The 25,828-nt window shown below is 42.5% G+C and overlaps 1 protein-coding gene across 2 annotated transcripts in view; it reads right to left on the minus strand.

Moving 5' to 3' along the window:
- The window catches only part of slc30a7 (solute carrier family 30 member 7), a 65,347-nt gene that overhangs the window by 32,238 nt on the left and 7,281 nt on the right, over positions 1 to 25,828 (minus strand). For both annotated transcript variants that reach the window (XM_047049719.1, XM_047049720.1), the window contains exon 3: positions 2,885 to 2,998. In XM_047049719.1, coding sequence (XP_046905675.1) covers positions 2,885 to 2,998 — 114 coding nt within the window. The remainder of the gene's footprint in view (positions 1 to 2,884; positions 2,999 to 25,828) is intronic.

The following is a 25,828-nucleotide window of genomic DNA, read 5'->3' on the forward strand; positions in this document are numbered from 1 at the left end:
TACAAATGAGCCGTTTCATCAATAAAATAAGCACATTTTCAGCAACGACACTGCCCATTTCTCGTCACATTTTAATTCAGATGCTGATTTACATGTACTGTTTATCTGAAATATGAATTGTAAAAACTTACAACAATGGCGGTCAAGGGATTCTGTTCTCTTGTTGGTCACGGCAACCCCGCCCCCACCCCTGACGCAAGCGGTTCTTAATACGGACCAATCACAGCCAAGGGGTGTCCGTAAAATGACGGACGGACAGACGGATAGTCAGGAAAATCAGGAGGTGCACGCTGAGCTCTGCGAGGGGCTCGGAGAGGACACGCAGAGGGCGTTTCTTGACGGAGAGGGCGTTCCCCGTGTGCGTGTGCGTAAAAACGCAGAAGTATAAATCAGCCTTAAGTCCTGTTGGCCGTGGCTTTTTGGGCACAGGGATGATGGTGGAGGACTTGAGACAGGCTGGCACATGGCATGTCTCGAGGGAGATGTTGAAGATGTTGGTGAACACCGGAGACAGCTGGTCAGCGCACTGCTTGAGGGTGGCAGGAGAGACAGCGTCTGGCCCCGCTGCTTTGCGGGGGTTCTGCTTCTTGAACAGTCTGTTGACTTCTCTCTCCTGAGAGTCATCACTGCTGTGGGGGGGGGGGGGGGGGGGGGCTTGTAGTTGGTGATCTGCCTGAGCCTTCTCCAGACAGAAGCAGAGTAGTTGGCAGAGAACTGCTGTTGCAGTCTCTCCGAGTACAGTCGTTTAGCCCCTCTCACCGCTTTCCTAAACCTGTACTTCGACTCCTTGAATCTGTCTCTATCCCCACTCCTAAAAGCTTCCTCCTTCTCCAGCCGCAACCTTCTGAGCTTTGCAGAGAACCATACATTTACATTTATTCATTTAGCAGACGCTTTTATCCAAAGCGACTTCCAAGAGAGAACTTTACAAAGTGCATAGGTCACTGATAATAACAACAAGATAGCCCCACAGCATTGCGGGTAGTCAAAAATAAGAAGTACATATTGTGAACAACCAAAAAATAGTGCTAAAGGGAAGAAACCATAAGAGCATGTAGTTAAACAAGTTAAAATTACACAACATTAATCTCTAAGTGCAGGTGTACCTGTAGGAAAGCAATAAAAATAGGATTAACTAAAATAGAATACAACAGTTTAAATCAGCTACCACTAACCAACAAGAGCAACAGTCTAAGCAAGAGTCATTGTGATCCTTGAGGAAACTAGCGTTGGGTTCAGCAAACCATTCCTAAGTACCATTGTACTCCCGGAACAAGTGCGTCTTGAGCCTTCTCTTGAAGGTGGAGAGACAGTCCGTGTCTCTGATGGAGGTGGGGAGTTGATTCCACCACTGGGGTGCCAGGCAGGAGAAGAGCTTGTGCTGGGACCGGGCGGTCTTGAGAGGTGGGACCACCAGGCGGTTGTCTGAAGAAGACCGTAGGTGGCGGGTGGGGGTTTAAGGCTGCAGGAGAGACTTGATGTAGTCGGGCGCAGTCCCGTTCACTGCTCGGAAGAAACAGGGTTTGTTGTTGTTGAAGTTCAGCAGTCCTCACAGGAGCTGACATCACAGTCTCTGAGTTCATCCAGACTATTGGAAGCAGTCGTGAACATATCCCAGTCAGTACAGTCCAAGCACGCCTGCAGATCCTCGATAGCCTCATTGGTCCATTGTTTTGATGTCCTCACAACAGGTTTACAGAGCTTCAATTTCTGCCTGTATTCAGGAATCAGGTGGACCATGGCATGGTCATAGTGTCCCAGTGCTGCTCGAGGGACGGCGTGGTAGGCATTACTGACCGTAGTGTAGTAGTGATCCAGAGTGTTCCCTTCTCTGGTGGGGCATTTGATGAATTGGCTGTATTTGAGGAGTTTGTGGCTAAGATTACCCTTGTTTACATTGACATTTACATTTAGTCATTTAGCAGACACTCTTATCCAGAGCGACTTACAGTAAGTACAGGGACATTCCCCCCAGGCAAGTAGGGTGAAGTGCCTTGCCCAAGGACACAACATCATGTGGCACGGCAGGGAATCGATCCGGCAACCCTCTGATTACTAGCCCGACTCCCTCAGCGCTCAGAGTCCCCTTGTTAAACTCGACGATAACTGAGTTGATGCCAAAGAGCTCGATTTTGGTCTCTGTCCACAATACTTTCACCCAGTTCTCCTCTGAATTATTCAGATGTTCATTGGCAAACTTCAGAAGGGCCAGTACATGTGCTTTCTTGAGCAGGGGGACCTTGCAGGCGCTGCAGAATTTCAGTCCTTCACGGCGTAGTGTGTTACCAATTGTTTTGTTCCCAGCTGCCTTGAGGGCTGAATCCTCACAGTTCTCATGATCATTGCAACTCCACAAGGTGAGATCTTGCATGGAGCCCCAGACCAAGGGAGTTTGACAGATTTGTGATTCTTCCATTTGCGAATAATCGCATTAGCTGTTGTCACCTTCCCAAGCTGCTTGGCGATGGTCTTGCAGCCATTCCAGCCATGTGTAGGTCTACAATCTTGTCCCTGACATCCTTGGACAGCTCTTTGGTCTTGGCCATGGTGGAGACTTTTGAATTTGATAGATTACTTCTGTGGACAAGTGTATCTTACACAGGTAACGATTAAGAGCACACTCTTAAAGGGAGTGCTCCTAATCTCAGTTTATTACCTGTATAAAAGACACCTGGGAGCCAGAAATCTTTCTGATTTCTGAAGGGGTCAAATACTTATTTCACTCAGTAAAATGCAAAGCAATGTATAACTATTTTGACATGAGTTTTTCTGGAAGTTGTTGTTGTTATTCTGTCTCTCACTGTTCAAATAAACCTACCATTAAAGTAATACGTATACACACACCATAGTCAATAGGCAATGCACTGAAACTAAATATATTTACCCATATGAGAAGGAGTCGTTGGACCTCCACCTGGATATGACTGAAGCTGCAAGTCCCGCTAAGAGTGCTGTGCAGTCAAAGAACATGTGAAAGGAATCTGATATCAAACCTAAACTGAGAGCCAAACAAGAAAGGAAGGAAGAAAACAAAAAATTAGACAATGAAAACAGAAGTTAACGGTTACAAGACATGAAAACCTCACTTTAGGAGGTTATTTAACATTCCCCTAGCCTGCCTTTGGTCCCCCAGTGGCTAGAATTTTCGATAGGTGTAAACCAAGCCCTGGGTGTTCTTCTCCGCCTTTGAGAAAAATGAAAGCTCAATTGCTCTGTTTGAAAATCTCTTCCTTGTGACGTCACAAGGCGGAAGGTTACCTCCCCTTTCTCTGCTTTGCCCGCCCAGATCATCTGGCCTGCCCATGAGAAACTGAGCTACGATCGTGCAAAGGCAAGTGTGATATTGTTTTTTCCTGGAGAGACATCATGGCTAGCAAACGAACGAAGCATAATAGTTGCTCTGTGTTTGGATGTAAATTTTTTGTTCGTTCATCCAAGCCTCTGCACAACCAGTAACATTTCAGCCACTGTTTCCTCAACTTAAGCCAATACAAAGCTAGCCTTGCTGAAATTTAATTCTGGATCATTACTAACTCTCCTTGGTTAAGCTAAAAACCTTGGACAAGTGTGTTAACTAACGCTATATCATTTTGTTGCTTTACTGTATATGGTTACCTAGCTTGCTACCCTTAGAATGTGGCTGTAACATTAGCTCTGCAGCTAACAACTGAGTTACTGTTGCTAATGTAGAGCTAGATAGCATCAAGTATGTGTGTGAATACACATGCTGTAACGCAAGTGTTGTAAACATCATTGTTATTTGGATAACCGTTATGCTGTTGGTGTTATGGTGCGCGCGATATCCGCCTTTCCCCTCCTTGAAATTATTATGAGTGTGCGCCTCTGCAAACCAGGGTGATCAGATGAGAATGGGAACATTTGAGGCATCTTACAGCAACAGGGCTATGAGCCATTGCCATACATTTATTGTAAACATTAGCGCATGTTGCCGCTCCTCTCCTCCTCATTAGCATTTAAAGCTACAGACACAGAAAGCTCGAGTTTGAGGAAAGCTCATTGTGGGACTGCTGGTAGTGGCTGAATTATGCACCAAGGCTGAATTTCGGGAAAGATACTTCAGATACAGTAATAGGGAACCACTAAGGCCTATATAAACGCATCCAAAAACAGCATGTCATGTGACCTTTAATACTGTGCATATATCATCATATGTAAAAAAACGGAAATACAGTCGTTAAGTTCCCACGCAATCGCTACAATTTACGTCCTCGTTATCAGTCCAAACTTTAATAGACTACTGTTCATAACAAATCGCTTTTGTTTTCAAATTGTATGTCGACCCGGGGCATCACTGGCACAGTTGACAATGCTCGCACTTCAAAAAAAATAAAAATATTGGTGATCCACCGGCCACCAAATAATGTAGTTTTTGGGCCTCCACCAATAGGCTAACAGTGTCTGAGAAGTTGCGCTTTTTAGTTTTTTTTCCCCCCACCGGTCGCAATGATTCACCGTAAATAACAATCGCATGCCAGGGTCATTGATATACTGGATTTTCTTTTGTTCCATTGTTTTTCCCCTTTGTTCAAATGGTAAGGCTATCCAAATCTTACAACACCAATAACAATATCCATTACTGTTCATTATATTTCCATTTATTTCAATAAATCATTGTGTATAATTGTAACTTACGTAATGTTATCAGCGTGAGAAATGGTTGAAATGCGTCTCACGGCAAATACATGAGACTTGAGAGGCCTGATCGCAAACCACCTAATTAACAGACACCAAGACCACGGCGAGTAAAAAAACTACAGGTTAGGGAATAAGCTAGCTGGCTAGCCAGCTGGTAGGATGGTGAAAAATGTAGCCTGTCAGGCCTACCCTACAGTATCATAAAGAGCATGACAAGCAAGCATATTAGAAAATGCGAGTTCCAAACACAACAAATATGTTAAGCTACAGTTATTTGGGGGTGTCATTCTGGTTGGCTAAATAGCATAGTAGGGCTACGAGCTAGCTACATGTCAAGGTGGCTCAGACAAAACAGCCAATTAAAAAAGACACTCCCATCGTAAATTTAGCGAACATAGCATTGCCTATAGTTGACATAATGCTCCTGGCAAAAATACAATAAATTGGGTTGCTAGAGTAACTTTTAAGTGGCAATGGCCTGTCAGTGAGTGCGAACATGCACACCAACCCTATCATAACCCGATAATGGCAATAATGTGATTATTAAACTGATCATGTGAACATCTTTATCTGATTTTAAAATTCGGTATAAGGTCTTAATCGGCGTATTCATAACCCGATAAAGACACCTAGATTTTTGCCCAATCTTTCGATTCTTTGATGCATGAACACTGTTGTCATTTGATTCTGCATCAAATAGGCTAGCTAAAGTAACAAGATTGGACACATTTTGTAGGAGAAGTAAAGAAAAAACCTTTCAGTAATTCAAAATGGCGGCTGGATCGAATCGGCTGGTATGGCATGGCCATTCCAGTGGTCACATGACATCAAATTGTTTGATGTAGCCTCAACGTTCCGAGACTTTTAGCTACGCTACTAATGCTGAAAGTTTGCTGTCTGTCTTGCTGGAACGGCGGATCTATGTTGTTGCTTAAGTGTGCTGACGTTGTGACTGTGTGTGCGTATGTCAGAGAGACAGAGGGAGAGCAGGGAAAGGAAAAGCAGCTGAACTAATACGCTGCGTGTTTTAAATAGCATTTAAAAATGTTTTTATAACGAAGCGCAATATGTGGCGGTCGGTATTGATTCTGCGTCGCACCACAATGAATTAGGCCGAATCCCAATACTCCCCCTTACCCCTTCCCCTTACCCCTTCCCCTTACCCCTTCCCCTTACCCCTTCCCCTTACCCCTTCCCCTTACACCTTCCCCTTACACCTTCCCCTTACCCCTTCCCCTTAGTTTTGCGCGTTCCCGTGAGAGCTAGTGGTGTCCTAATACTCTTTTGGAGCTAGGGGAAGGGCTAAGACTAAGGGGTATACACCCCTTAAAACCAAGTAAGATCGGGAGCTTACTTGAAACCTAGGGCTATGTGAAAACTGCGCGACCGGCAACAATGGCAACCAAATCATCCAGAGAGTCCGATAAATGTTATATTATCGGCTTTATTAATTGACAAAAAAATTATGACAGTCTTGTTTTGTGTCATATACAGTCATGAACATATATATTTGCAACCATTTTCCTAATTGAAACGTTTCTAAAAACCGCTAGTTTGGTACGTTAATGTTACAGATCTGAATTGCACAACAGTCCCGCATTTCTTTGACTAGCATGTCTACAGTTCTAAGTAAACTCCATTAGCAGCGAATTTCGTCTAATATCAGTGCATAACGCTACTTGCTTTGGAGATATCGATACGTGCTAGATGACGTACCTGTAACCAAGTGGCATCCCATTTCCTAGGGCTATGTAGCCCTTACCCCTTACTTTCGAGGGCCATGGGGAAGGGGTAAATTAAGGGGAAGGGGTAAGGGGGAGTATTGGGATTCGGCCTTAGTCTATGTGTGGGAAACACTTTCTGATATCTCAAAGATTTGCTGAGATATGAACCAACTTCCTGTTTGGTGTCTTTGCTGCCGATTTTGATGGCTGTACCGGACAAACGGTTTTGAAAATCAAAAATCCTTTAATAATTTGAAAGAGGGTTGCTCTGATGATGATCCGTGCCAATTCTGGGGAAGATTGGGGAGTAGCGAAAAATTGTGTTGCCTTAAGCTAATAACCTTCCAACTACTGAATTTAAGAATCCACTTTATATTGTTTTTCTGTTAAGATAGCCAGCATTTCATCCATAAAGAAAACCTTTAAAATATAATGTTATGCCAGCAGTCTGCAATGCTAACCTGGCCATATTGGTGTTGACTTTAATCATGTTGTTAGGCACTCCGCTTCGCGTTGTACCGAAAAAAAACCCTTACCTGTTCTAAAATCAGCGCAAAACATGGACTCGCGGGGCTTATTGCTTTTCTAAAACTGTTACTACAAATATTTGGTATGGTTTCATAAATAAAAACAATTAGAAACAAAATAGTTTAATAATAAATCGTCATTCTTCCGCCACTACAAAGTATAGTTCCTACATAAATCGTTGCCACGCAACAGCCAGATGGACACCATTGCAGTCTTTTTTTATTTGAAATATTCGATGCACAGTAATATGGAATGTTAAAGAATGTTATGAGGACAACCTGTAAGGTTATGCTGGATTTTACAACGGCATGGAACGCGATATAGCCAATCACAATCAAGGATGGGAACAACCAGTTTTAGAAATTCAATTACATCATTAGGGCTGTCCGCACTCAGTCGACTAGTCGATTTTCTGGTCGATATGTTCTTGGTCGACTGAGCATTTTTTAATCGAGCTGCCATATGGCACTGTGAGATCTGATTCCCGCTTGTGTCACCATTGCTTAATTAAAGAAATGTTCTACATAAATTGTAGATTATATTATTTAAGACAAAGCAACTCAAAATATATATTTGAAAGAAAAGGTGTTGTTTTCCCTTTGTTAATCTGTGCTTTGTTTTGTTAGTTTTTTGCACACAGCACGAGCACAATTGTCTGCCGTACAACAAACTCTGCCATAGCCTACTTTGTCTGTGTTATTAGGCGAAATGGCAAAGAAATCTGTGGTATGGCGGCATTTAATTTACAGTACATTTACAATTACAAAGTACAGGGTGACTCAAAAAACTTTGAATGCAAACTCTGCCAACAATGGTTTATTTTTCATAGTTCGACGTTGAATATGATGAAGCCTACCACCGGAAAAACATAAGTTGGCCAACTTGGCTCATGCTAACACGCGCTGGGTTGAAAAATAAATATGCCTATAAGAATCACATCCAAATCGAATGACAATCTTCTCTGGCCAAGTAGGGAGTCAGATGGCTGAGCGGTGAGGGAGTCGGGCTAGTAATCAGAAGGTTGGCGGATCGATTCCCCGCCGCGCCACATGATGTTGTGTCCTTGGGCAAGGCACTTCACCCTACTTGCCTCGGGGGGAATGTCCCTGTACTTACTGTAAGTCGCTCTGGATAAGAGCGTCTGCTAAATGACTAAATGTAAATGTAAATGTAAGACAACACAATCTTTCTCTGTTGCACCGTTCCCCACTCGGCTTCTATGTAAGTTCGCATGCTGGACTTTTTCAGGCAGTGAATAGCACGCTGATTTGCATGTAAAAAAATAAAATAATCATTTGTAGTACATTGTAAAAGATAATAAATAATAACCAATCAGACATTTTGTATTATATCGGCATTAGGTAACAACAGGACTTAATAACATGAGACTTATTATTAGTAATAGCTTATTTTATACCGGCTGAATCTGGAATGTCCAGCAGCTACATTGAGTCAGATCTAGGGATGGGCATAATTAATCGACGATCGATTATCGATCATTAAGAATTTAGTCGATGACATTATTTGTTCATCGATAAAACTAATGCGTGTTCTGTTGCGTAGTTTGAGTCTTGAAGGAATGCAATGGATTTCGCTATGTGGCAGCAAGTAAACATTTTACCAAAACGCCACATGCCTACTCAGTTACCGGCGAGTTTCCAAGTATTTCAAAAGTAAACATGGCGAAGTGTAGCGTGAGACCATATTGACTAAAAAATTACTTTGTTCACTGCCAACACTGCAAAGCTGAGTATAAATACAACTCCTCCACGACTCAAATGATGTACCACTTGAAGAACGTAAATCCGACCCTGGTTGGTGGCGGTGTGGTAAGCTGTTGTTTTTAACAACACAGGCAATTTACTGTGTTCAAGGGCTGAAAAGTACACTACATTTACCCTTCTCAGGGATGTCACATTAATCCACGCCCCTCTGTTGGCATCTATGATTACTGTTGAATTCTAGGTGTTTTAAAGAATGTGTTGTCACATTGTTTGATATTTAATATATTAAAGGAGACATGTAATGCTGTTTTTGGATGCTTTTATATAGGCCTTAGTGGTCCCCTAATACTGTATCTGAAGTCTCTTTCCCGAAATTCAGCCATGGTGCAGAATTATAGCCACTACGAGTAGTCCCACAATGAGCTTTCCTCAGAACGCGCTGTTTTGGTGTCTGCAGCTTTAAATGCTAATGAGGAGGAGAGGGGCGGCAACATGCGCTAATGTTTACAACGGATGTATCGCAATGGCTCGTAGCCCCCGTTTCTGTAAGATGCCTCAAATTGAGTCATTCTCATCTGATCACCCTGGTTTGCAGAGGTGCACACTCATAGTCATTTCAATGAAGAGAAAGGCGGATATCGCGCGCCATAACAGCAGAACGGTTATCCAAATAACAAAGAAGTGCACAACACTGGTGTTACAGCGTTTGTATTCACACACATAGCCTACTTGATGCCATCTATCTTTACATAAGCAACAGTAACTCAGCTGTTAGCTGCAGAGCTAATGTTACAGCCACATTCTAAGGGTAGCAAGCTAGGTAGCCATATACAGTAAAGCAACAAAATGATACAGCGTTAGTTAGCTTACTTGTCCAAGGTTTGTAGCTTGACCAAGGAGAGTTAGTAATGATCCAGAATTTTATTTCAGCAATGCCAGTTTTGTATTGGCTCAAGTTGAGGAAACAGTAGAGGCTGAAATGTTTGGCGCAGACATACAAAACTTTGTGAAGTTGTGTCGGCGCAATTGCAGCGAAAATCTAATTAAGATACTGGTTGTGCGGAAGCTTGGATGAAGGAACTGAAAAATAGTTTTGTTTTGATTTGCACATCCAAGCAATGAGCGACTGTTATGCTTCGTTTGTTTGCTCGCCATGATGTCTCTCCTGGAAAAAACGATATCGCACTCGCCCTTGCACGGTGGCAGCTCAGTTTCTCATGGGCGGGCCAGATGATCTGAGCGGTCAAAGCAGAGAGAGGGGAGGTAACCTTTCTCGTATCTACGTCACTTGGAGATTTTCAAACAGAGCGTTTGAGCCTTCATTTTGTCAAAGGCGGAGAAGAACACGCAGAGCTTGGTTTACACTTATCGAAAATTCTAGCCACTGGGGGACCAAAGGCTGGCAAGGGGAACTCATATTAATGTTAAATAACATCATAAAATGAAGTTTTCATGACATGTCTCCTTTAAATGGTTTGAATGTGAAGGCTTTAAATGACATGTTTCATGGTTTAACAAATCCCCCACAATATTCAAATATGCTCAAAATGTCCCCAATAAATAACTTAACTTAATTTGTTTGAAATATTGTAAAATCAGTGTTAGGTAGGTAATATCACTGTCGATTGTGATTACATGAAGGTTATAGTCTCGCAATTAAATGCTTGATTCCTGTTGGAACGTTAACTCGAACTCTCTAGTCTAGCTAGCTAACATACATTCCATGCATTAGCTTGTACTGTATTGTAACAGCCAATAGGTTTTGAGCATATTCCACTTGCTAGTTTTGCGTTAACTTAGGATAAAAGGAAAGTTAATTCACAACAGGTTCACCCAACAACCAGCAATGGTGTTAAGAAGACAGGACCAGAGGAGAGGAAGAGAGAGGGAAGGAGAGGACAAGAGGAGAAAATGGGAGCAGAGTGAACACATCTGCTGCTCACATTACAAATAAATTACAAAGAAAAAAAAATAAAAATATGTTGCTAAACCTTGGCCACAATATCTGAACTTTATATAACAACGCATATTTCTGTATTTTAGAGTGTCAATCATCAGAATATAATGAATAAAATAAAGCTGTAAGCAGCAATGAGCCAAACAACACTTGAGATCCTCAGAACAAGGATCCAAGTACACGGAGCAAGTTTGGTGTCAATGCAGCAAAGATTTGCTGAGATATGGCCTCACTTCCTGTTTTGGCGGCTTTGTCACCGACTTTGATTGGCTGTACTGGATAAACGGTTTAGAAAATCAAAAAACCATGTGATAACTTTTGTGAGGCTTGGCCGTAAAATAATCTGTGCCAATTTGTTTTGCTTATTGCAACGCCCCCTAGAGGTCAAATGCCACAACCTTTGACGTCTTTAGTCGAGTCCATATATCAATATCAGGGTTTTTCCTACATACAGAAAAGTTTGGCGTGCGCCAAAGCCGTTTTCCCAAACGCCAATGACAAATCCTGAGCGCCAAAGGAAAAAAACCTGTGTTATTCACGCGTGCAATGCATGTCAGCGAATAGGTTCTCAATAGTATGTTTCAAGTAGGCTACAGCCGAACCCTCGTTCTGTTTTGATCAATAATAATCAAGTTGATAAGCGTGTGTTAATCGATAGGCTAGGCTACTGACCATTTACAATAAGTTGTTACATCAATTATTAATTGGCAGCATTTATGCCATTTAAAACATACTTTATAACTTTATTGCTTAAGGGTAAATAGGACGAAAATATGTGTGTGTGTGTGTGTGGGGGGGGGTGGGGGGTGCAAAACACTTGGGAATAAATACATTGATTAGAAAGAAAAAAAAAATATATATATATACACACATTTTTTTTTTGAGCACCGAAAAAAAAAAAATTTGAGCTTTTTTTTTTGACCCAGGAAAAACCCTGAATATTGGTGTCAATAGAGCAAAGATTTCCTGAGATACGACCCAACTTCCTATTTGGCGGCTCTGCTGCTGATTTAGATACCGAACAAACGGTTTCATAAAATAAGACAAAAGTGTGATTGGTAAATAATAATAATTATTATTTAAATATACATTAGAGAATATAGGCAAAGGCAAGCACACCCAATAACTATAGAGGCTACAATTCCTGGGGAAATTGTGAGATGTGCAGCTGGGGCAGTTCTCTTTTCTTTTTTTTACTATATCACCTCCAAACCTATTCTTTTAACTAATATAAAACATCCAAACATCTTGACCTTTGTGAACAGATTGAGATCAAGTTTAGGCTGTGCCATTGAAGTTCAGGTTAGTAGCCAATGGCACAAAGGACTCTCAGCCAATTACAGACATCTTAAAATAGTAAACCCCCAGTGCCACACATTCACACAGGAATTGGTCTTAATTTGAGCGACATATTGTTTCACCAATTTAAAAACACATCTGGAACTTTTGATTTAAGTACAGGGAATGCCAAAAATTAACTGTTGCAGGTTGGCTTCCTAAACAGAGGTGGAATTCTGTTTTTCTTACCCGTGTCGCATACAGCGAACTACGCTTGTTTAAAATTGCATGTATATAATGATAATTTTACCAATAAATCGTTTACTTACCATATTCTAATGTCATAATCAATCCTAAAACGAACATTTGTGAGGCATGTTTATTATTTGAACAGTTGAAAACAGATGTATTACAGACCCCTGTCGTATGCGTCATCCAACAGAGGCTAATGATGCTAATGCCTCAGTAATGTGAAATAGCAAAAATTGATTTCTGTTTCCAAAAGTAGATGTACAAAAAATATCAGCGTATATCATATTGTAAATTACATTTCACAATTGTGTATATTATCAGAATGTTAAATTAGAAAATAGTTATCACCCTGGCCTTTGCCTGTGGCATTTCTGCAGCTGTCTTGCAGCTATAGATTTGCTAGCTATCTCCAAGAAGTTAATGAGCTCGCGGATTTGTGACCTTGTGACTAGCTAATTAGCATCCATTTGCTTCTCTTTTCGCCACAAAAATGTAAATTATGGCTAAACCGTCAAACGATAAGTTTGCACGGATACAAGAGAAGCAATCGGGACCAAGACGAACATTTTGAGACCGACATTGTCTAAGACTTTATTTATATAGTAAGACTTTATTTATATAGCACATTTCATACAAGAATTGTAGCTCAAGGTGCTTTACATAAAATCAATAAATACAATAAAAACAATAATACAAGTGATAAAAGTAATAATTAAAATAGCAACAATAATATAACTAATAAAAGTAGTAAAACCCTTCTGAGATAAAATTACTTAAATGCTTCGGTAAAAAGGTAGGTTTTGAGCCGTCTTTTAAAAATGTCTAGCGTGTTTGCTTCCCTAATATTTATGGGTAATTTGTTCCATAGTTTTGGGGCATAATTAGCAAAGGCCGAATCACCAATCTTCTTATGACTGCTTATGACTGTAGTGCAAAGATTGAGGGACGAGTTAGGATGGGAAAATAAAGACATAAACAGAGAATATAGGTTGGGCCGGATGGGAAAATAAAGACAAACAGAGAATATAGGTTGCGCCGTTTTATTACTTACATTTTACAACTCATATTTTTTTATAATTATGCATAGGCCTACTTATTAGCCTATTTATGAAGATTGCACAGATCAAAAAGCATACATTTGTTGCTGCTTATTTACACTTTAAAATACTGAGAAGTGTAGAATTAAACAGGGTTCTCTTATTTTCCTTAGTACAAGAGGTAATGGTGATAGGCTTTCTGGCAGCTGCACACAGTTGAAACAGTTGTATCAAAAGGAAGAAATTGGGCAATCCTTTGCAAACCTATATTATGACTTTGCTGCCGGACCATTAAAATATGGGAACAATTGTTCCCATGGTTTATGCCTTAAAGTAGGGCTGGGCGGTATATACCGTGCAACGGTAGAAATGTGTCTACCGGGAGAGATTTGGCTATACCGTTTCAACCGCGGTATACTTTTCAGTGTTTCCCACACAGATAATTTGTGGCGATGCGCCACAGAATCAACACCGGCCGCCACATATTGCGTTTCGTAAACTTTTTTTTTTAACACTATTAAGGTTAAACATGTAGCGAATTCTTTCAGCTGCATTTCCTTTCCCTGCTCTCCCTCCGTTTCTCTGTCACTTACGCGTCTTTCTCACATACATAGTCGCAACGTCAGCACACGTTAGCAACGATACATACATTCGCCGTTCTAGTAAGACAGACAGCTATATCAGCGAGCATTCAGCATTAGCTTAAGATCTAGGAAAGTTCAGGCTACTTTTCGCTAGGTACCTACGAACATGTCTTAATCGAAGGTTCCACTTCGTTCTTTTGGTGAGAAGTCTCAGGCCAATCGGAACGCTCGTACTAGTAACTTTGAGTCTTGTTTTTAACTTAAGTGTTGTCTCATGTGAGGCAGTTGTTTTTGTTTGTAATAAATAATCAAGTGTGATGATGAATTACGGTATGGTTATATAGTACAATTTCTTAATTAAATTGACTATATTTACTATATCAATTACTATACCGTGATATATACCGTAACCGTGATATAAAATTACTCATACCGTGATAGGAGATTTTGGCCATATTGCCCACCCCTACCTTAAATGGGTCATTGACTGGGTTTTTGGGGTAGTTCACACTGTTCCTTAAAAGAGCGATTGATTGCAAAACCAATTTTACCTTGTCATAGTTGAAAAATTGCAGTTTGGTGTGTAAAATAGACATACAGTGAACCTCAAAGTCCATTGAAACCTCTTTCCAACAAAAAATGCAAATGCTAGCTTTTGAAACAGCGGAACTTGTGACGTCACAAGTTGCAGCATCAACTTTATCACGCCCCAACATTTACCCGCCCTCTGGTTTTCTGGTCTAGGAACATAAACGGAGGTTGCGTAAATTTCCAACACTTTTTTAGCTAGCTGCGCGCAGCTGTTTCACAGGAATTACAAATAAGAAAGTGAATAAGTTTAAGATATTGAAAATTGACTGCAGTCGTAAATGCAGTGTTCCAGGCTGTACCGGGAATCCTGACACTTTTCAGAGTCTTCCCAAGAAACCAAAGACTCGACGGGCTGTGATGTTTGTCTATGAGAAGATCCCTGTGCAGTTCGATCCTCTATTTGCTTGAACCATTTAACTGAGGACAGTTTTGAAAACCTATGACAATGTAAAGCCCTATTATACAGTACTAATGTCAGTAGCTGCCTGTCAAGAACGCCAAAGCCGAGTCATACAATTTCTCCCTGAAATGATTTGTGTCAGGATTTTCGCCGCAATTTCACTCGTTGTAGACCAACCAATCAGCGCGCAGCTCATCTATATATTAATGAGCATACCATAAAAGGAGAAAACCTAGCGTATTTTCCCGGGACAAATTCACTGGAAGCATCAGGGGGCATAGAACAGCGCCCGGGCCATTTTCAGCCCAACCAATGTTACATACCCTATTCAGAGACCTTAAGGAACAGTGTGAAATACCCCCCTAAAAACAGTCAATCACCCATTTAACCTGTTCTGGAGACTGTTAAATGTGCCTAAAAACGCCTAAACAGCATGCCCAAAGTAAACACTGCAACTCCAGCTGCTCTCTCCGTCAAACACTCCTTCACTCACTCACCCCGCTCAACCGGGCGGGGTGGTGGGACAGGGTTGCTTCTTTCCCCACATATTAAATACACATCCACACCACTCTCTGTTACTGCCAAATCATTTGAACACCATTATGTGATGCTAACTAATCCTATTAAAGCATGCTTAATTGTTCTTTATCGCCCACCAGGACCGCTAGCAGACTTTGTGGAGGAGCTGGACATGCTCCTCAGCGTCCTTCCGGATGATGGAACCCCCCTGATAGTCCTTGGGGACTTCAACATCCACCTCCAAGGAACGCAGGCTGTCGACTTCTTGTCTCTCCTGACCTCCTTCGACCTGACGCTGCTGAGCACACCGGCGACCCACAAGGCAGGCAAACAGCTAGACCTCGTCCTGACACGTAACTGTATCTCTGACTTAACCTCTGTAACCCCACTGCACATCTCTGATCACTACTTTATCCAATTCACTGTCTCTCTCCCTCCAACCCCTCCTACCTCCCCTCCCCTCGTAACTTTCCGGCGCAACCTCCGCTCGCTATCCCCCTCCCACTTCTCCTCTATTGTAACATCCTCCCTCCCTCCAATTGACGAGTTCTCGTCCCACCCCACTAACACTGCCACCAACACCTTGCTAACCACTTTAACTGCATCACTTGACTCTCTCTGTCCCCTGTCTACCAGGCCTGCACGATCTTCTCCCCCCTGCCCGTGGCTTACGGATGTTATTCGTGAAGAACGGTCCACCCTTCGAGCAGCTGAGAGGAGATGGCGCAAGTCCAAAGACGGTCTGGACCTTGATAAGTATCACTCCCTCCTCAAATCCTTCTCTTCTCACATAACTGGTGCCAAAACCCTCTACTTTCTTAACAAAATTAACTCCGCTTCAAACCCCCACAAACTTTTCTCTACCTTCTCCACCCTTCTTAACCCACCTCCCCCACCCCCTCCCTCCACCCTGACAGCAGACGACTTCTCCTCCTTCTTTGAGAAAAAAGTCGCCGACATTAGCAGTCGGTTCCCTAAACCCACCCTTCCTACCCCTTCACCCTCCATTTCTGACCCAACTAAATGTCTAAACTCCTTCTCTCCCCTGTCCGAGGCAGAGCTCTCTGACCTCATTCTCTCTCATCGCCCCACCTCCTGTCCCCTTGATCCTGTCCCCTCCCCTCTCTTTCAAACCATCTCCCCCTCTATCATAACTTTTCTGCTCCATGTTCTAAACTCCTCTCTTACCTCTGGCACCTTCCCCTCTGCCTTCAAACAGGCCAGAGTTACCCCTTTACTCAAAAAACCCTCCCTTAACCCTGCCGTCCTCCAGAACTACAGACCGGTATCATTGTTGCCCTTCTTTTCTAAAACAATTGAACGTGCTGTATCTAACCAACTGTCTAACTTCCTTTCTCAGAACAAACTGCTCGACCCCAACCAATCGGGCTTCAAGACCGGCCACTCCACAGAGACTGCCCTCCTTTCAGTCACCACTGCCCTCCAGTCTGCCAGAGCGGCTTCCAGGTCATCCGTCATCATTCTGCTGGACCTTTCTGCGGCGTTTGATACGGTTAACCACCAGATCCTGCTCTCCAGACTTTCTGAGATGGGCATCACTGGCACTGCACTCCAGTGGATCTCATCCTACCTGTCGGGAAGATCCTACCAGGTCTCCTGGGGAGGCAAACTGTCAGGCCCACGCCAGCTCTCCACTGGTGTCCCACAGGGCTCCGTCCTTGGTCCCCTCCTCTTCTCTCTGTACACCACCTCACTTGGACCAATCATCACCTCCCATGGCTTCTCCTACCACTGCTACGCTGACGACACGCAGCTGTACCTGTCGTTCCCTCCGACCGATCCGGGGATCTCAGCTAGGATTGAGGCCTGCCTCGCAGACATCTCCGCCTGGATGACTGAGCACCATCTCCAGCTGAACCTTGCCAAAACAGAACTTCTCATCATCCCGGCCAAACCCTCCATCTCCCATGACTTCTCAATCACCCTGGGATCTGCGACGGTGACCCCCTCATCCTCTGCCAGGAACCTTGGGGTGACCATGGACGACGAGCTCTCCCTCACGGCCCACATTGCTGCGGTCTCCCGGTCGTGTAGATTCACCCTCTACAACATCCGGAAGATCAGGAGATACCTGTCTGAGCACTCCACCCAGCTGCTTGTCCAAGCACTTGTCCTCTCCAAGTTGGACTACTGCAACTCGCTGCTCGCCGGTCTCCCATCATGCGCAACCCGCCCTCTTCAGAGAATTCAGAACGCAGCGGCCCGTCTGGTCTACAATCTACCCAGACGCTCCCACGTCGGCCCGCATCAGATTCAAGACCCTGGTACTGACCTTCCGAGCAGTGAACGGAACTGCGCCCGACTACATCAAGTCTCTCCTGCAGCCTTACACCCCCACCCGCCACCTACGGTCTTCTTCAGACAACCGCCTGGTGGTCCCACCTCTCAAGACCGCCCGGTCCCAGCACAAGCTCTTCTCCTGCCTGGCACCCCAGTGGTGGAATCAACTCCCCACCTCCATCAGAGACACGGACTGTCTCTCCACCTTCAAGAGAAGGCTCAAGACGCACTTGTTCCGGGAGTACAATGGTACTTAGGAATGGTTTGCTGAATCCAACGCTAGTTTCCTCAAGGTTCACAATGACTCTTGCTTAGACTGTTGCTCTTGTTGGTTAGTGGTAGCTGATTTAAACTGTTGTATTCTTCTTTTTTAGTTGATCCTATTTTTATTGCTTTCCTACAGGTACACCTGCACTTAGAGATTAATGTTGTGTAATTTTTAACTTGTTTAACTACATGCTCTTATGGTTTCTTCCCTTTAGCACTGTTTTTTGGTTGTTCACAATATGTACTTCTTGTTTTTGACTACCCGCAATGCTGTGCGGCTATCTTGTTGTTATTATCAGTGACCTATGCACTTTGTGAAGCTCTCTCTTGGAAGTCGCTTTGGACAAAAGCGTCTGCTAAATGAATAAATGTAAATGTAATGTAAATTGAAAGCTGTTCTTGAACCATTTGGATACATGCATGTAAATGGACTCTTTTGAAAGCTGACACTCTGAAGTTATGTTCCTTGTTGTCAGGACCCCTGTCAGTCCTACTGGTGTTGAGTAATAGAAGCTTGAACACAAGGAAAGTGAAAGTTTCTATTTCCCCCTAGATTTTGTTTTGAAAACAGAGGCCTGAAGAAGCCTAGAGGTGGTAGGTATTAGCTGGAAGACAGAATTGGACCACAGGTTGAAGCCTTACCCAACTCAGATCAAAAGTCAAACATAATACCACAATATATTCATATTTGACACATGTTTTTATAAGAGTACATCCAGGCGTTTTCTAAAAGGGCCTTTTGGAGACTCCAGAATGACCCTTCTAACCAAGGTCAAATTCTTAGGATAAAAAGGTATAATTGTTATCTCTAATGAAAGGTGGTCCTTAGAACTATCATATATAACAGCTAAATCCCTCATTAGTATTACTGAAACACAAAAACTAAAGCATGAACACATTGGAGTGATTTATCTGATTCCCAGGATTGGCACACAAAGAACACTGACATATTGCGCAATCGACTTTTATTTTGAAGGCTCCACAAAACCTGGCATATGGGGTATCGCCATTTACAGCTAGCGCTAAGCTACAAGGATAACTAGCTCTTTTCATAGTCAGTCCAAGCCAGTTAGAAAAAATCGTGTAGAGGGGGCGGGGGGGGGGGTGGGCGGGGGGGCGGGCTGGACGCACAGACCTGGTTGGCTTTAGAGGACTGTCACCGGGGCATGGAAGCTCCTATTGGCTAAACCAAGGTGTCTATCAACAGGTCAGAGTGTAGCGGTGTAGCGGTAACAATGAAGCAACAAGATCGTGGCTATGTGTGGATATAATTCTTTGTTTGGACAACTACTCGACATGGTTTGATACTTTGGACCCTTGGGAATGTAAGCAGATGAGGTTTTGATGAGTTGTGTGCATACCTGGACATTCCTAAGTAATCGAAGGTAAGTACAACTTTTTTCTCTGGCATTGTTGAATGAACGGTCATCGGACAAAGACGTTGACGGCACTTTCTGTTGCAAGTTGAGCTTAAATTGGTTTATTTCAATGGAAGCACAAGAATCATAGCTTTCCAACGATGTATAACATGTGTACTAGTCGAAAAAAATTATTTATGATTTTTTATGCGTAATAACTGGGGGAGGAGGGGGCAGTGTTTCGGGCCCGCACGCAAAACAGGTTAAGGTGTCCGAATAACTAATTTGTATGTACAACAAAGAATAATAGAATATGTTTGATGTTTTGGAAATAAATCTTAACTACATTTCTGTTTAATTTAAAATGTTGTTCAAAATATCGTGATACATTTTGTATTGTACACCCAGTATCGTGATACGTATTGAACCGTGAGCTGAGTGTACACCCCTAGTTAGCAAGCTAAACCAGTTTACATGCCTACAGTCTAGATGTTTTCGCTGTCTTGCTGTTCTTGCATTCCTTGCAAATCAGCATTCATAAAAAGCAGATGAGCTTGTTTAGCCAACATTGACTCGACGGGCATGGCTGATGTTTGTCTATACCGTTGTGTACAAGATCCCTGTGCAGTTCGACCCCAAGTTGCAGACTTACTCAAACCATTTCTTAGCAAATCCTTTTTTAAATTGTTCAAGGTTTTCATTCAAAACTGTCTTTGGTGAAATGGTTCGAGCAAATGAATAAATGACTGTCGAACTTCACAGGGATGTCCTCATAGAAAAACATCAGCCATGCCCGTCGAGTGTCTGGTTCCTTGGGAAGATTATAAAAAGTGTCAGCATTCCCAGTACAGCCTGGAACACTGCATTTACGATGGTCCAATTTCAATAAACTTTAAAAACGTTCAAACATTCTCCTTTGTTGTTTGCATGTGTAACGGTATGTAACGGACGTGGTCTTGCTCCGCCAGGGCCGTCGTTCCCTGCCATCGGGAGTCGAACCTGCCACCTCTGGACTGCCAAGCGCAACCACTACCAGCTACGCCAAAGAAAAGCTAGCTATTCATTGACGCGGGTGGCCCATTACATACCTGAGGAGTGAGTTTCACATCGGTTACATTCACCCCTCTGAAACTCACTCCGGCGGTTAGCTGGCACTAACCTCGTGAGATCCGGGTCACGGCACCAATGTAACGGGTATGTAACGGACGTGGTCTTGCTCCGCCAGGGCTGTCGTTCGCTGCCATCGGGAGTCGAACCTGCCACCTCTGGACTGTCAAGCGCAACCACTACCAGCTACGCCAAAGAAAAGCTAGCTATTCATTGACGCGGGTGGCCCATTACATACCTGAGGAGTGAGTTTCACCGATTCACATCGGTTACACATGGACGTACACAGAGCAGCGGGCAGCTAAACTAGTGTCTGAGATCCAGGGACAAAACACCAGAGGGCTGGTCTGCATGTGAATGATGGGGCGTGACAAAGGTGATGCTTTTTCAAAACCGATCGTTTTACAGCTGCAGTTTCAAGTTGTGAGATTTAGATAGGATAGAGGTGTCATGGGACTTTGAGGTTCACTGTATGTCCATTTTACCCACCAAACTGTCGTTATTCAACTATGACAAGGTAAAATCGCTTTTGCAATCAATGACCCCTTAAATATCTTTGTGTCCAATCACCGATTTTATTTCTGAAAACTGCCAGATACTCATGACAACATGAGCTAAAAGAACTTCTAATTGGTTAAGGGGTCACTGGGCGTGAATAATACATGTATCGTCCATCCATCTTTTGCCGAAGTGGAGCCAGAGAGGAAACCATGGAAGATTTCCTACAGTGTTATATTTTCTGCTTCAAATTTAAAACTGAGGAGATAAAGAAGTAAGTTGTCTGAGTAAAGACAAGTTTCTTAACATGTTGTCAATATTGTCAATTAAAAGTCAAAACCTTTTAGTTACGAAGCATTTGTTGGAGTAACACAAATTATTTCAGGGAAAAATTGTATGACTCGGCTTTGGCGTTCTTGACAGGCATCTACTGACATTAGTACTGTATAATAGGGCTGGGCGGTATGGCCTAAAATGTTTATCACGTTATAATTCATAAGCACTGACGGTGACTGTATATATCACAAAATATTAGTTATTCTTAAAATTAGAGATGCACCGATCCGACTTTTTCAGTCCCGATACCGATGCCTGGGCTTTGTGTACCCGATACCGATCCGATACCGTTGTTGAATTAATAATAAACTGTATACCTCCCACCTTAAACCTTCCTTCCACCATGTGGAAAAGACAAAAGGCACCAGACTTTCCTAATAAAACAAAATAACAGATGTAATCTACTGCATTCTTATTTATTTGTTATTTAAAAAACTATTGTGCATTCAAAATGCGAAAATAGAATGTAATCAAACGTAGGGCCTATTAAAATAAATTAAATGTAGAAGAAGAAATAAAATAGTGTATTGGTCAAACATACAATAGTAATCAAACAGCTACCAAACATTGTAAACATGTAAAAATATTTGAATTTGTATTTATTTGTTGTCGCTGGTGTGTGAACCATGGAAGTTTTTAGCTTGAAGCATTGCACTGTGCGGTGTACAGCTCGTGTCCAACCAGTGGACAGAAACTTAAAAGCAACATGGAGCGAGCCAAAGAGTTTGCTATGTGGAGATATTTCACGCTTGCAATGCCAACTAGTTCGTCGGCTGTTTGCAATGTCTGCAAAGTAAATGTTTTGACGGGTGGTGGTAGTACTGCAAAGTACAATAGCACAATTTAATCAAGCACATCCAAAAGCACAATGATAGGAGCACGCCGAATTCCTGCAGCTCAACGACTTTACTATACTGTAGAATCTACAGTGTAGAACGAGTAGCGTCGCACATATGTGATCGTTCGAATACGGGTCTCACAGCTTGCATATGCGATTTCGAAAATTCCAACTGAATATTTTCCGATAGTTTTTGTCTATGCGACAAACGCTGTATGGCTTCAATATGTACTAATGAGAAGGCTAACAGGTAACACTAGCATGCTTGTAGCATTGCTTCGAGTATTATGCTTGGCACCGTTGGAAATATTTAGAACTCATGCATCTAAAGGTTCGGTTAACTCATGCTGCTGAAAAATGACATAGAATGTGCTGTGAAGAAAAGGATGGATCGGCCAGTGGATCAGCAACATTTTCCGATACCCGATCCAGCTATTTTGTCAATATCGGGGCAGATATCCGATCTTAGTATCGGATCGGTGCACCCCTACTTAAAATGTCATGACAATGCAATCCGCACTGCAGCGGCTAATCTACCGCAATCGGACGGATTTGGATTGGGTAACTCCGGTGTCACATGAGTTGAACTTTCCAACTTTTGCAGTGCTTTGCCACGGAAGAGCGACTTTAGCGCTCAACAGTAGCCTACGTTTAGGGGGGGGTCAAGAAGACTTTGTTAAATATTTGTAGTGAGTTAACTATAAACGCTTATTGCATGGTTGAATACTCGATTCTGTTGGCCTTCAATAAACATTTCACAATTCTAACCAAACTGGCATTTGATTTGTTAAACGCATTCTGTTAGATTGTCATATTTGCATATTACATAGTGATTTTCCCCTCATCCCCCCCACCTGGAGTTCACTGACCACATGAAAGAGCTGAGGGTCTATAGAACTATGTGGTGTCCTTGATAACTATGATCTGACTCAGCATGTTACAGGTCCCACCCACAACAAGGGGCACACTCTAGACCTAATCATCACCAAAGGTCTGAACATTTCTAAGGTTGCTGTGACTGCTGTTGCACTCTGATCATTTCTGTGTTTTCTTTGAGAGTGCCATCTCCCTGCACACAAAATGTCCAAACCGAGGTTGTGACAAAGCGTTAGATCAAAAACACCAGTGAACTATTTATTCCGAAGTTCTCCTCCACACCAGCCCTCTCTTGCATCTCAGTCAATGAGCTTGTGGATGGCTTCAATTCTAAAGTAAAACTTGTTATTGATGCCATCGCACCCACTAAAGTGAAGGTTGTCTCGGGTAAGAAAAGATCCCCTTGGAGGGGCCACGCTGGTCAGAATAAAGAAAAGAGTGTCGGAGAGCTGAGCGCAGATTGCAATTATAATTTGGAACTTACAAATGCAAGGCAGTCGTAACGCAGAGAAACTAAAGGGTTAATGTTAAACGGATGTTAGTCTTAACTGACTGTGGAGTAAACCTATCAGATTAAGATGGTTTGGTGGTTTGGGCCAATTAAATGACACCTAGATATTGACGGGTCGCCCTTGCAAAAGAGCGGGGAAAAACCCTAGGATAAAAACGGAAGATTTAACCCCTAGGAGAAAAACGGAAGATTTCCTTCAAAGAGCTTGATGTATGTTAGAGGAAAAAAAAAAAAGAGAGAAAACGATTATAAAGTAAATCAAAATGCTCAAACTAAGCAATAATAACAAACATATTATTATTAGAGACTGATCTTTTAGAGCCTGGAACCATCGGTATTGGGAAACGGCAATTGCACACTTTTGACCGTCTTGGTCAGGTTTTTTGTTGGGATACGTTGAATTGGATGGCGAGCCAACCCACAAGCATAAAGCTGGAAGATTTGAAACCTTCATTTTGAGGACGAACTATTCTCTTCTTTCATATTGGACTGGTAACAAGCTGATTCTGAAACCACCAATGGTGGTGATTTGTTTTCTTTGGTATAATTTAATTGAGCTGGAACCAACATTCATGAATATTGTTTTATGTTTCTGTGTGATCCAAATTGTGTAATACGGATGTTATTGGAGTCAAAGGGTGCACCCAGAAAGTAATTGATTGTATTGATATCTGTGGGAGATTGTTCTATTAATGCATGTAAGACCGTTTCTTTGTCTTCAAGTAAAAAAATCACAATACATGTTGCAACTCAGTACTGCTGCTACCTCTTGTTCGCATCTAATTTCTTCTGATCAATTGGCCTATTCTTTCCATTAAGTATAGTTTTCAACTTTGTTACACAGTCCTTCTCTGACATCATAACCAAAAACTATAAAAGTACATGCGCCTTATTTGCTACCCTTGCCAGACTAACAAACCCTCTGGTGTCAGTAACTGCTACATTCCAATCCACCTGGGCATGCAATCAATTTGCCTCCTTTTTCGCTGACAAAATTCATAAATTAGACAAGCAGTCGGTGCCTCCACACCAACCACAGGGTATGTGCTGTCCCCATCTTTAAATAACATCCATTCAAATATCATGACACAATTTCATTCAATCAACCAAAGAAGCCTAGAAGACATTATACAACATCTGATAACATCCTCCTGCAGCTTGGATATTCTACCAACACACTTTTTCAAAAAAAGATCACACTGCATGACCACTGATCTTTTACAAATTACATCCCTTCTCTCAGGTGTCTTTCCACAAGCCCTAAAAACTGCAGTTATAAAACCCCTCAAAAAAGGCTAGTTTATACCCTGAAATAATGAAAATGTATAGGCCAATATTAAACCTCCCATTTTTAAGTAAATTAATGGGAAAAAGTGATTTGTCAAAAATAACTGTTTAGATGTAAGTGTTTCCCACAGATTAGAAAGTTAGTTGTGGCGGGGAGGGGTTGTCAGACCGGGGGGGGGGGGGTCGTAATAATTCCTTCGTTAATAATTTGTTACACAGTTAATTTGTTACATTAAATATTAATCCAAAATGATTCACATCTTCACAAAATTAACAACAACTAACATATCATTTCTGCATTATGCATGTAGCAAAGCTAGTGCTAAACAACTATTTAACTGGTCGGCTCCATGATGCCGGGTAAGTAGCTAGCTCCTGAGACTTCTCACCAAAAGAACGAAGGGGAACCTTCGCGTAAGGTACCCAGCGAAAAGTAGCCTCAACATTTCCTCGACTTTTAGCTACGGCACTAATGCTGAAAGCTCGCTGATATAGCTGTCGGTCTTACTAGAACGGCGTATGTATGCATTGTTGCTAACGTGTGCTGACCAAGCCCCCACCTCTCGCCCCTCGGCTTTAAGCAACGGCCCCGGTGGATGTAGGTGGTATTGCATGTACGGTTAGGCTTCCGACTCTTCCGGTCGTTTTTATTCTTTTAACTCCATTCAACATTTACAAATCTATCTCCCCCCATTTTTGTTTGATTCTCGAACCTGGCTCATACTACTAGCTTTTTCATAGAATCATTTTTCCCGATTTTTGCTAAGTTTAACTAATCCGAAATGGGTAAACTAGCAACCCATTTATTTGCTTAGTCAATGAAAGTTGCCTGCAAATGTGCTGGTGGATACTAACAGGGCACGAGCACAAAAGTTCACATTGGCCGATAGCCGATTTACATGAGCTCTCGGAGCTAGGGAATAAAAGAGCCACTGTTTAAAGCTAGACAGGAAGACACGGAAGTGGAAAGATGGCTGCGTCCAGTCTCACGCTTTCGCTTGCCTCACTGCGCCACTGAGCACTTTTCATAGAAATGAATGGGGACGCCATCTTGGAAGACAAAAGTAGCTTACTGTAGTGATATTAACTCTATGGTGCTGACGTTGGGACTGTGTGCATATGTGAGAAAGACCCATGAGTGACAGAGAGACAGAGGGAGAGCAGGGGAAAGGAAATGCAGCTGAACGAATACGAAACGC

Source organism: Hypomesus transpacificus, chromosome 26, assembly GCF_021917145.1.
Source record: "Hypomesus transpacificus isolate Combined female chromosome 26, fHypTra1, whole genome shotgun sequence".
Classification (NCBI taxonomy): Eukaryota; Metazoa; Chordata; class Actinopteri; order Osmeriformes; family Osmeridae; genus Hypomesus; species Hypomesus transpacificus.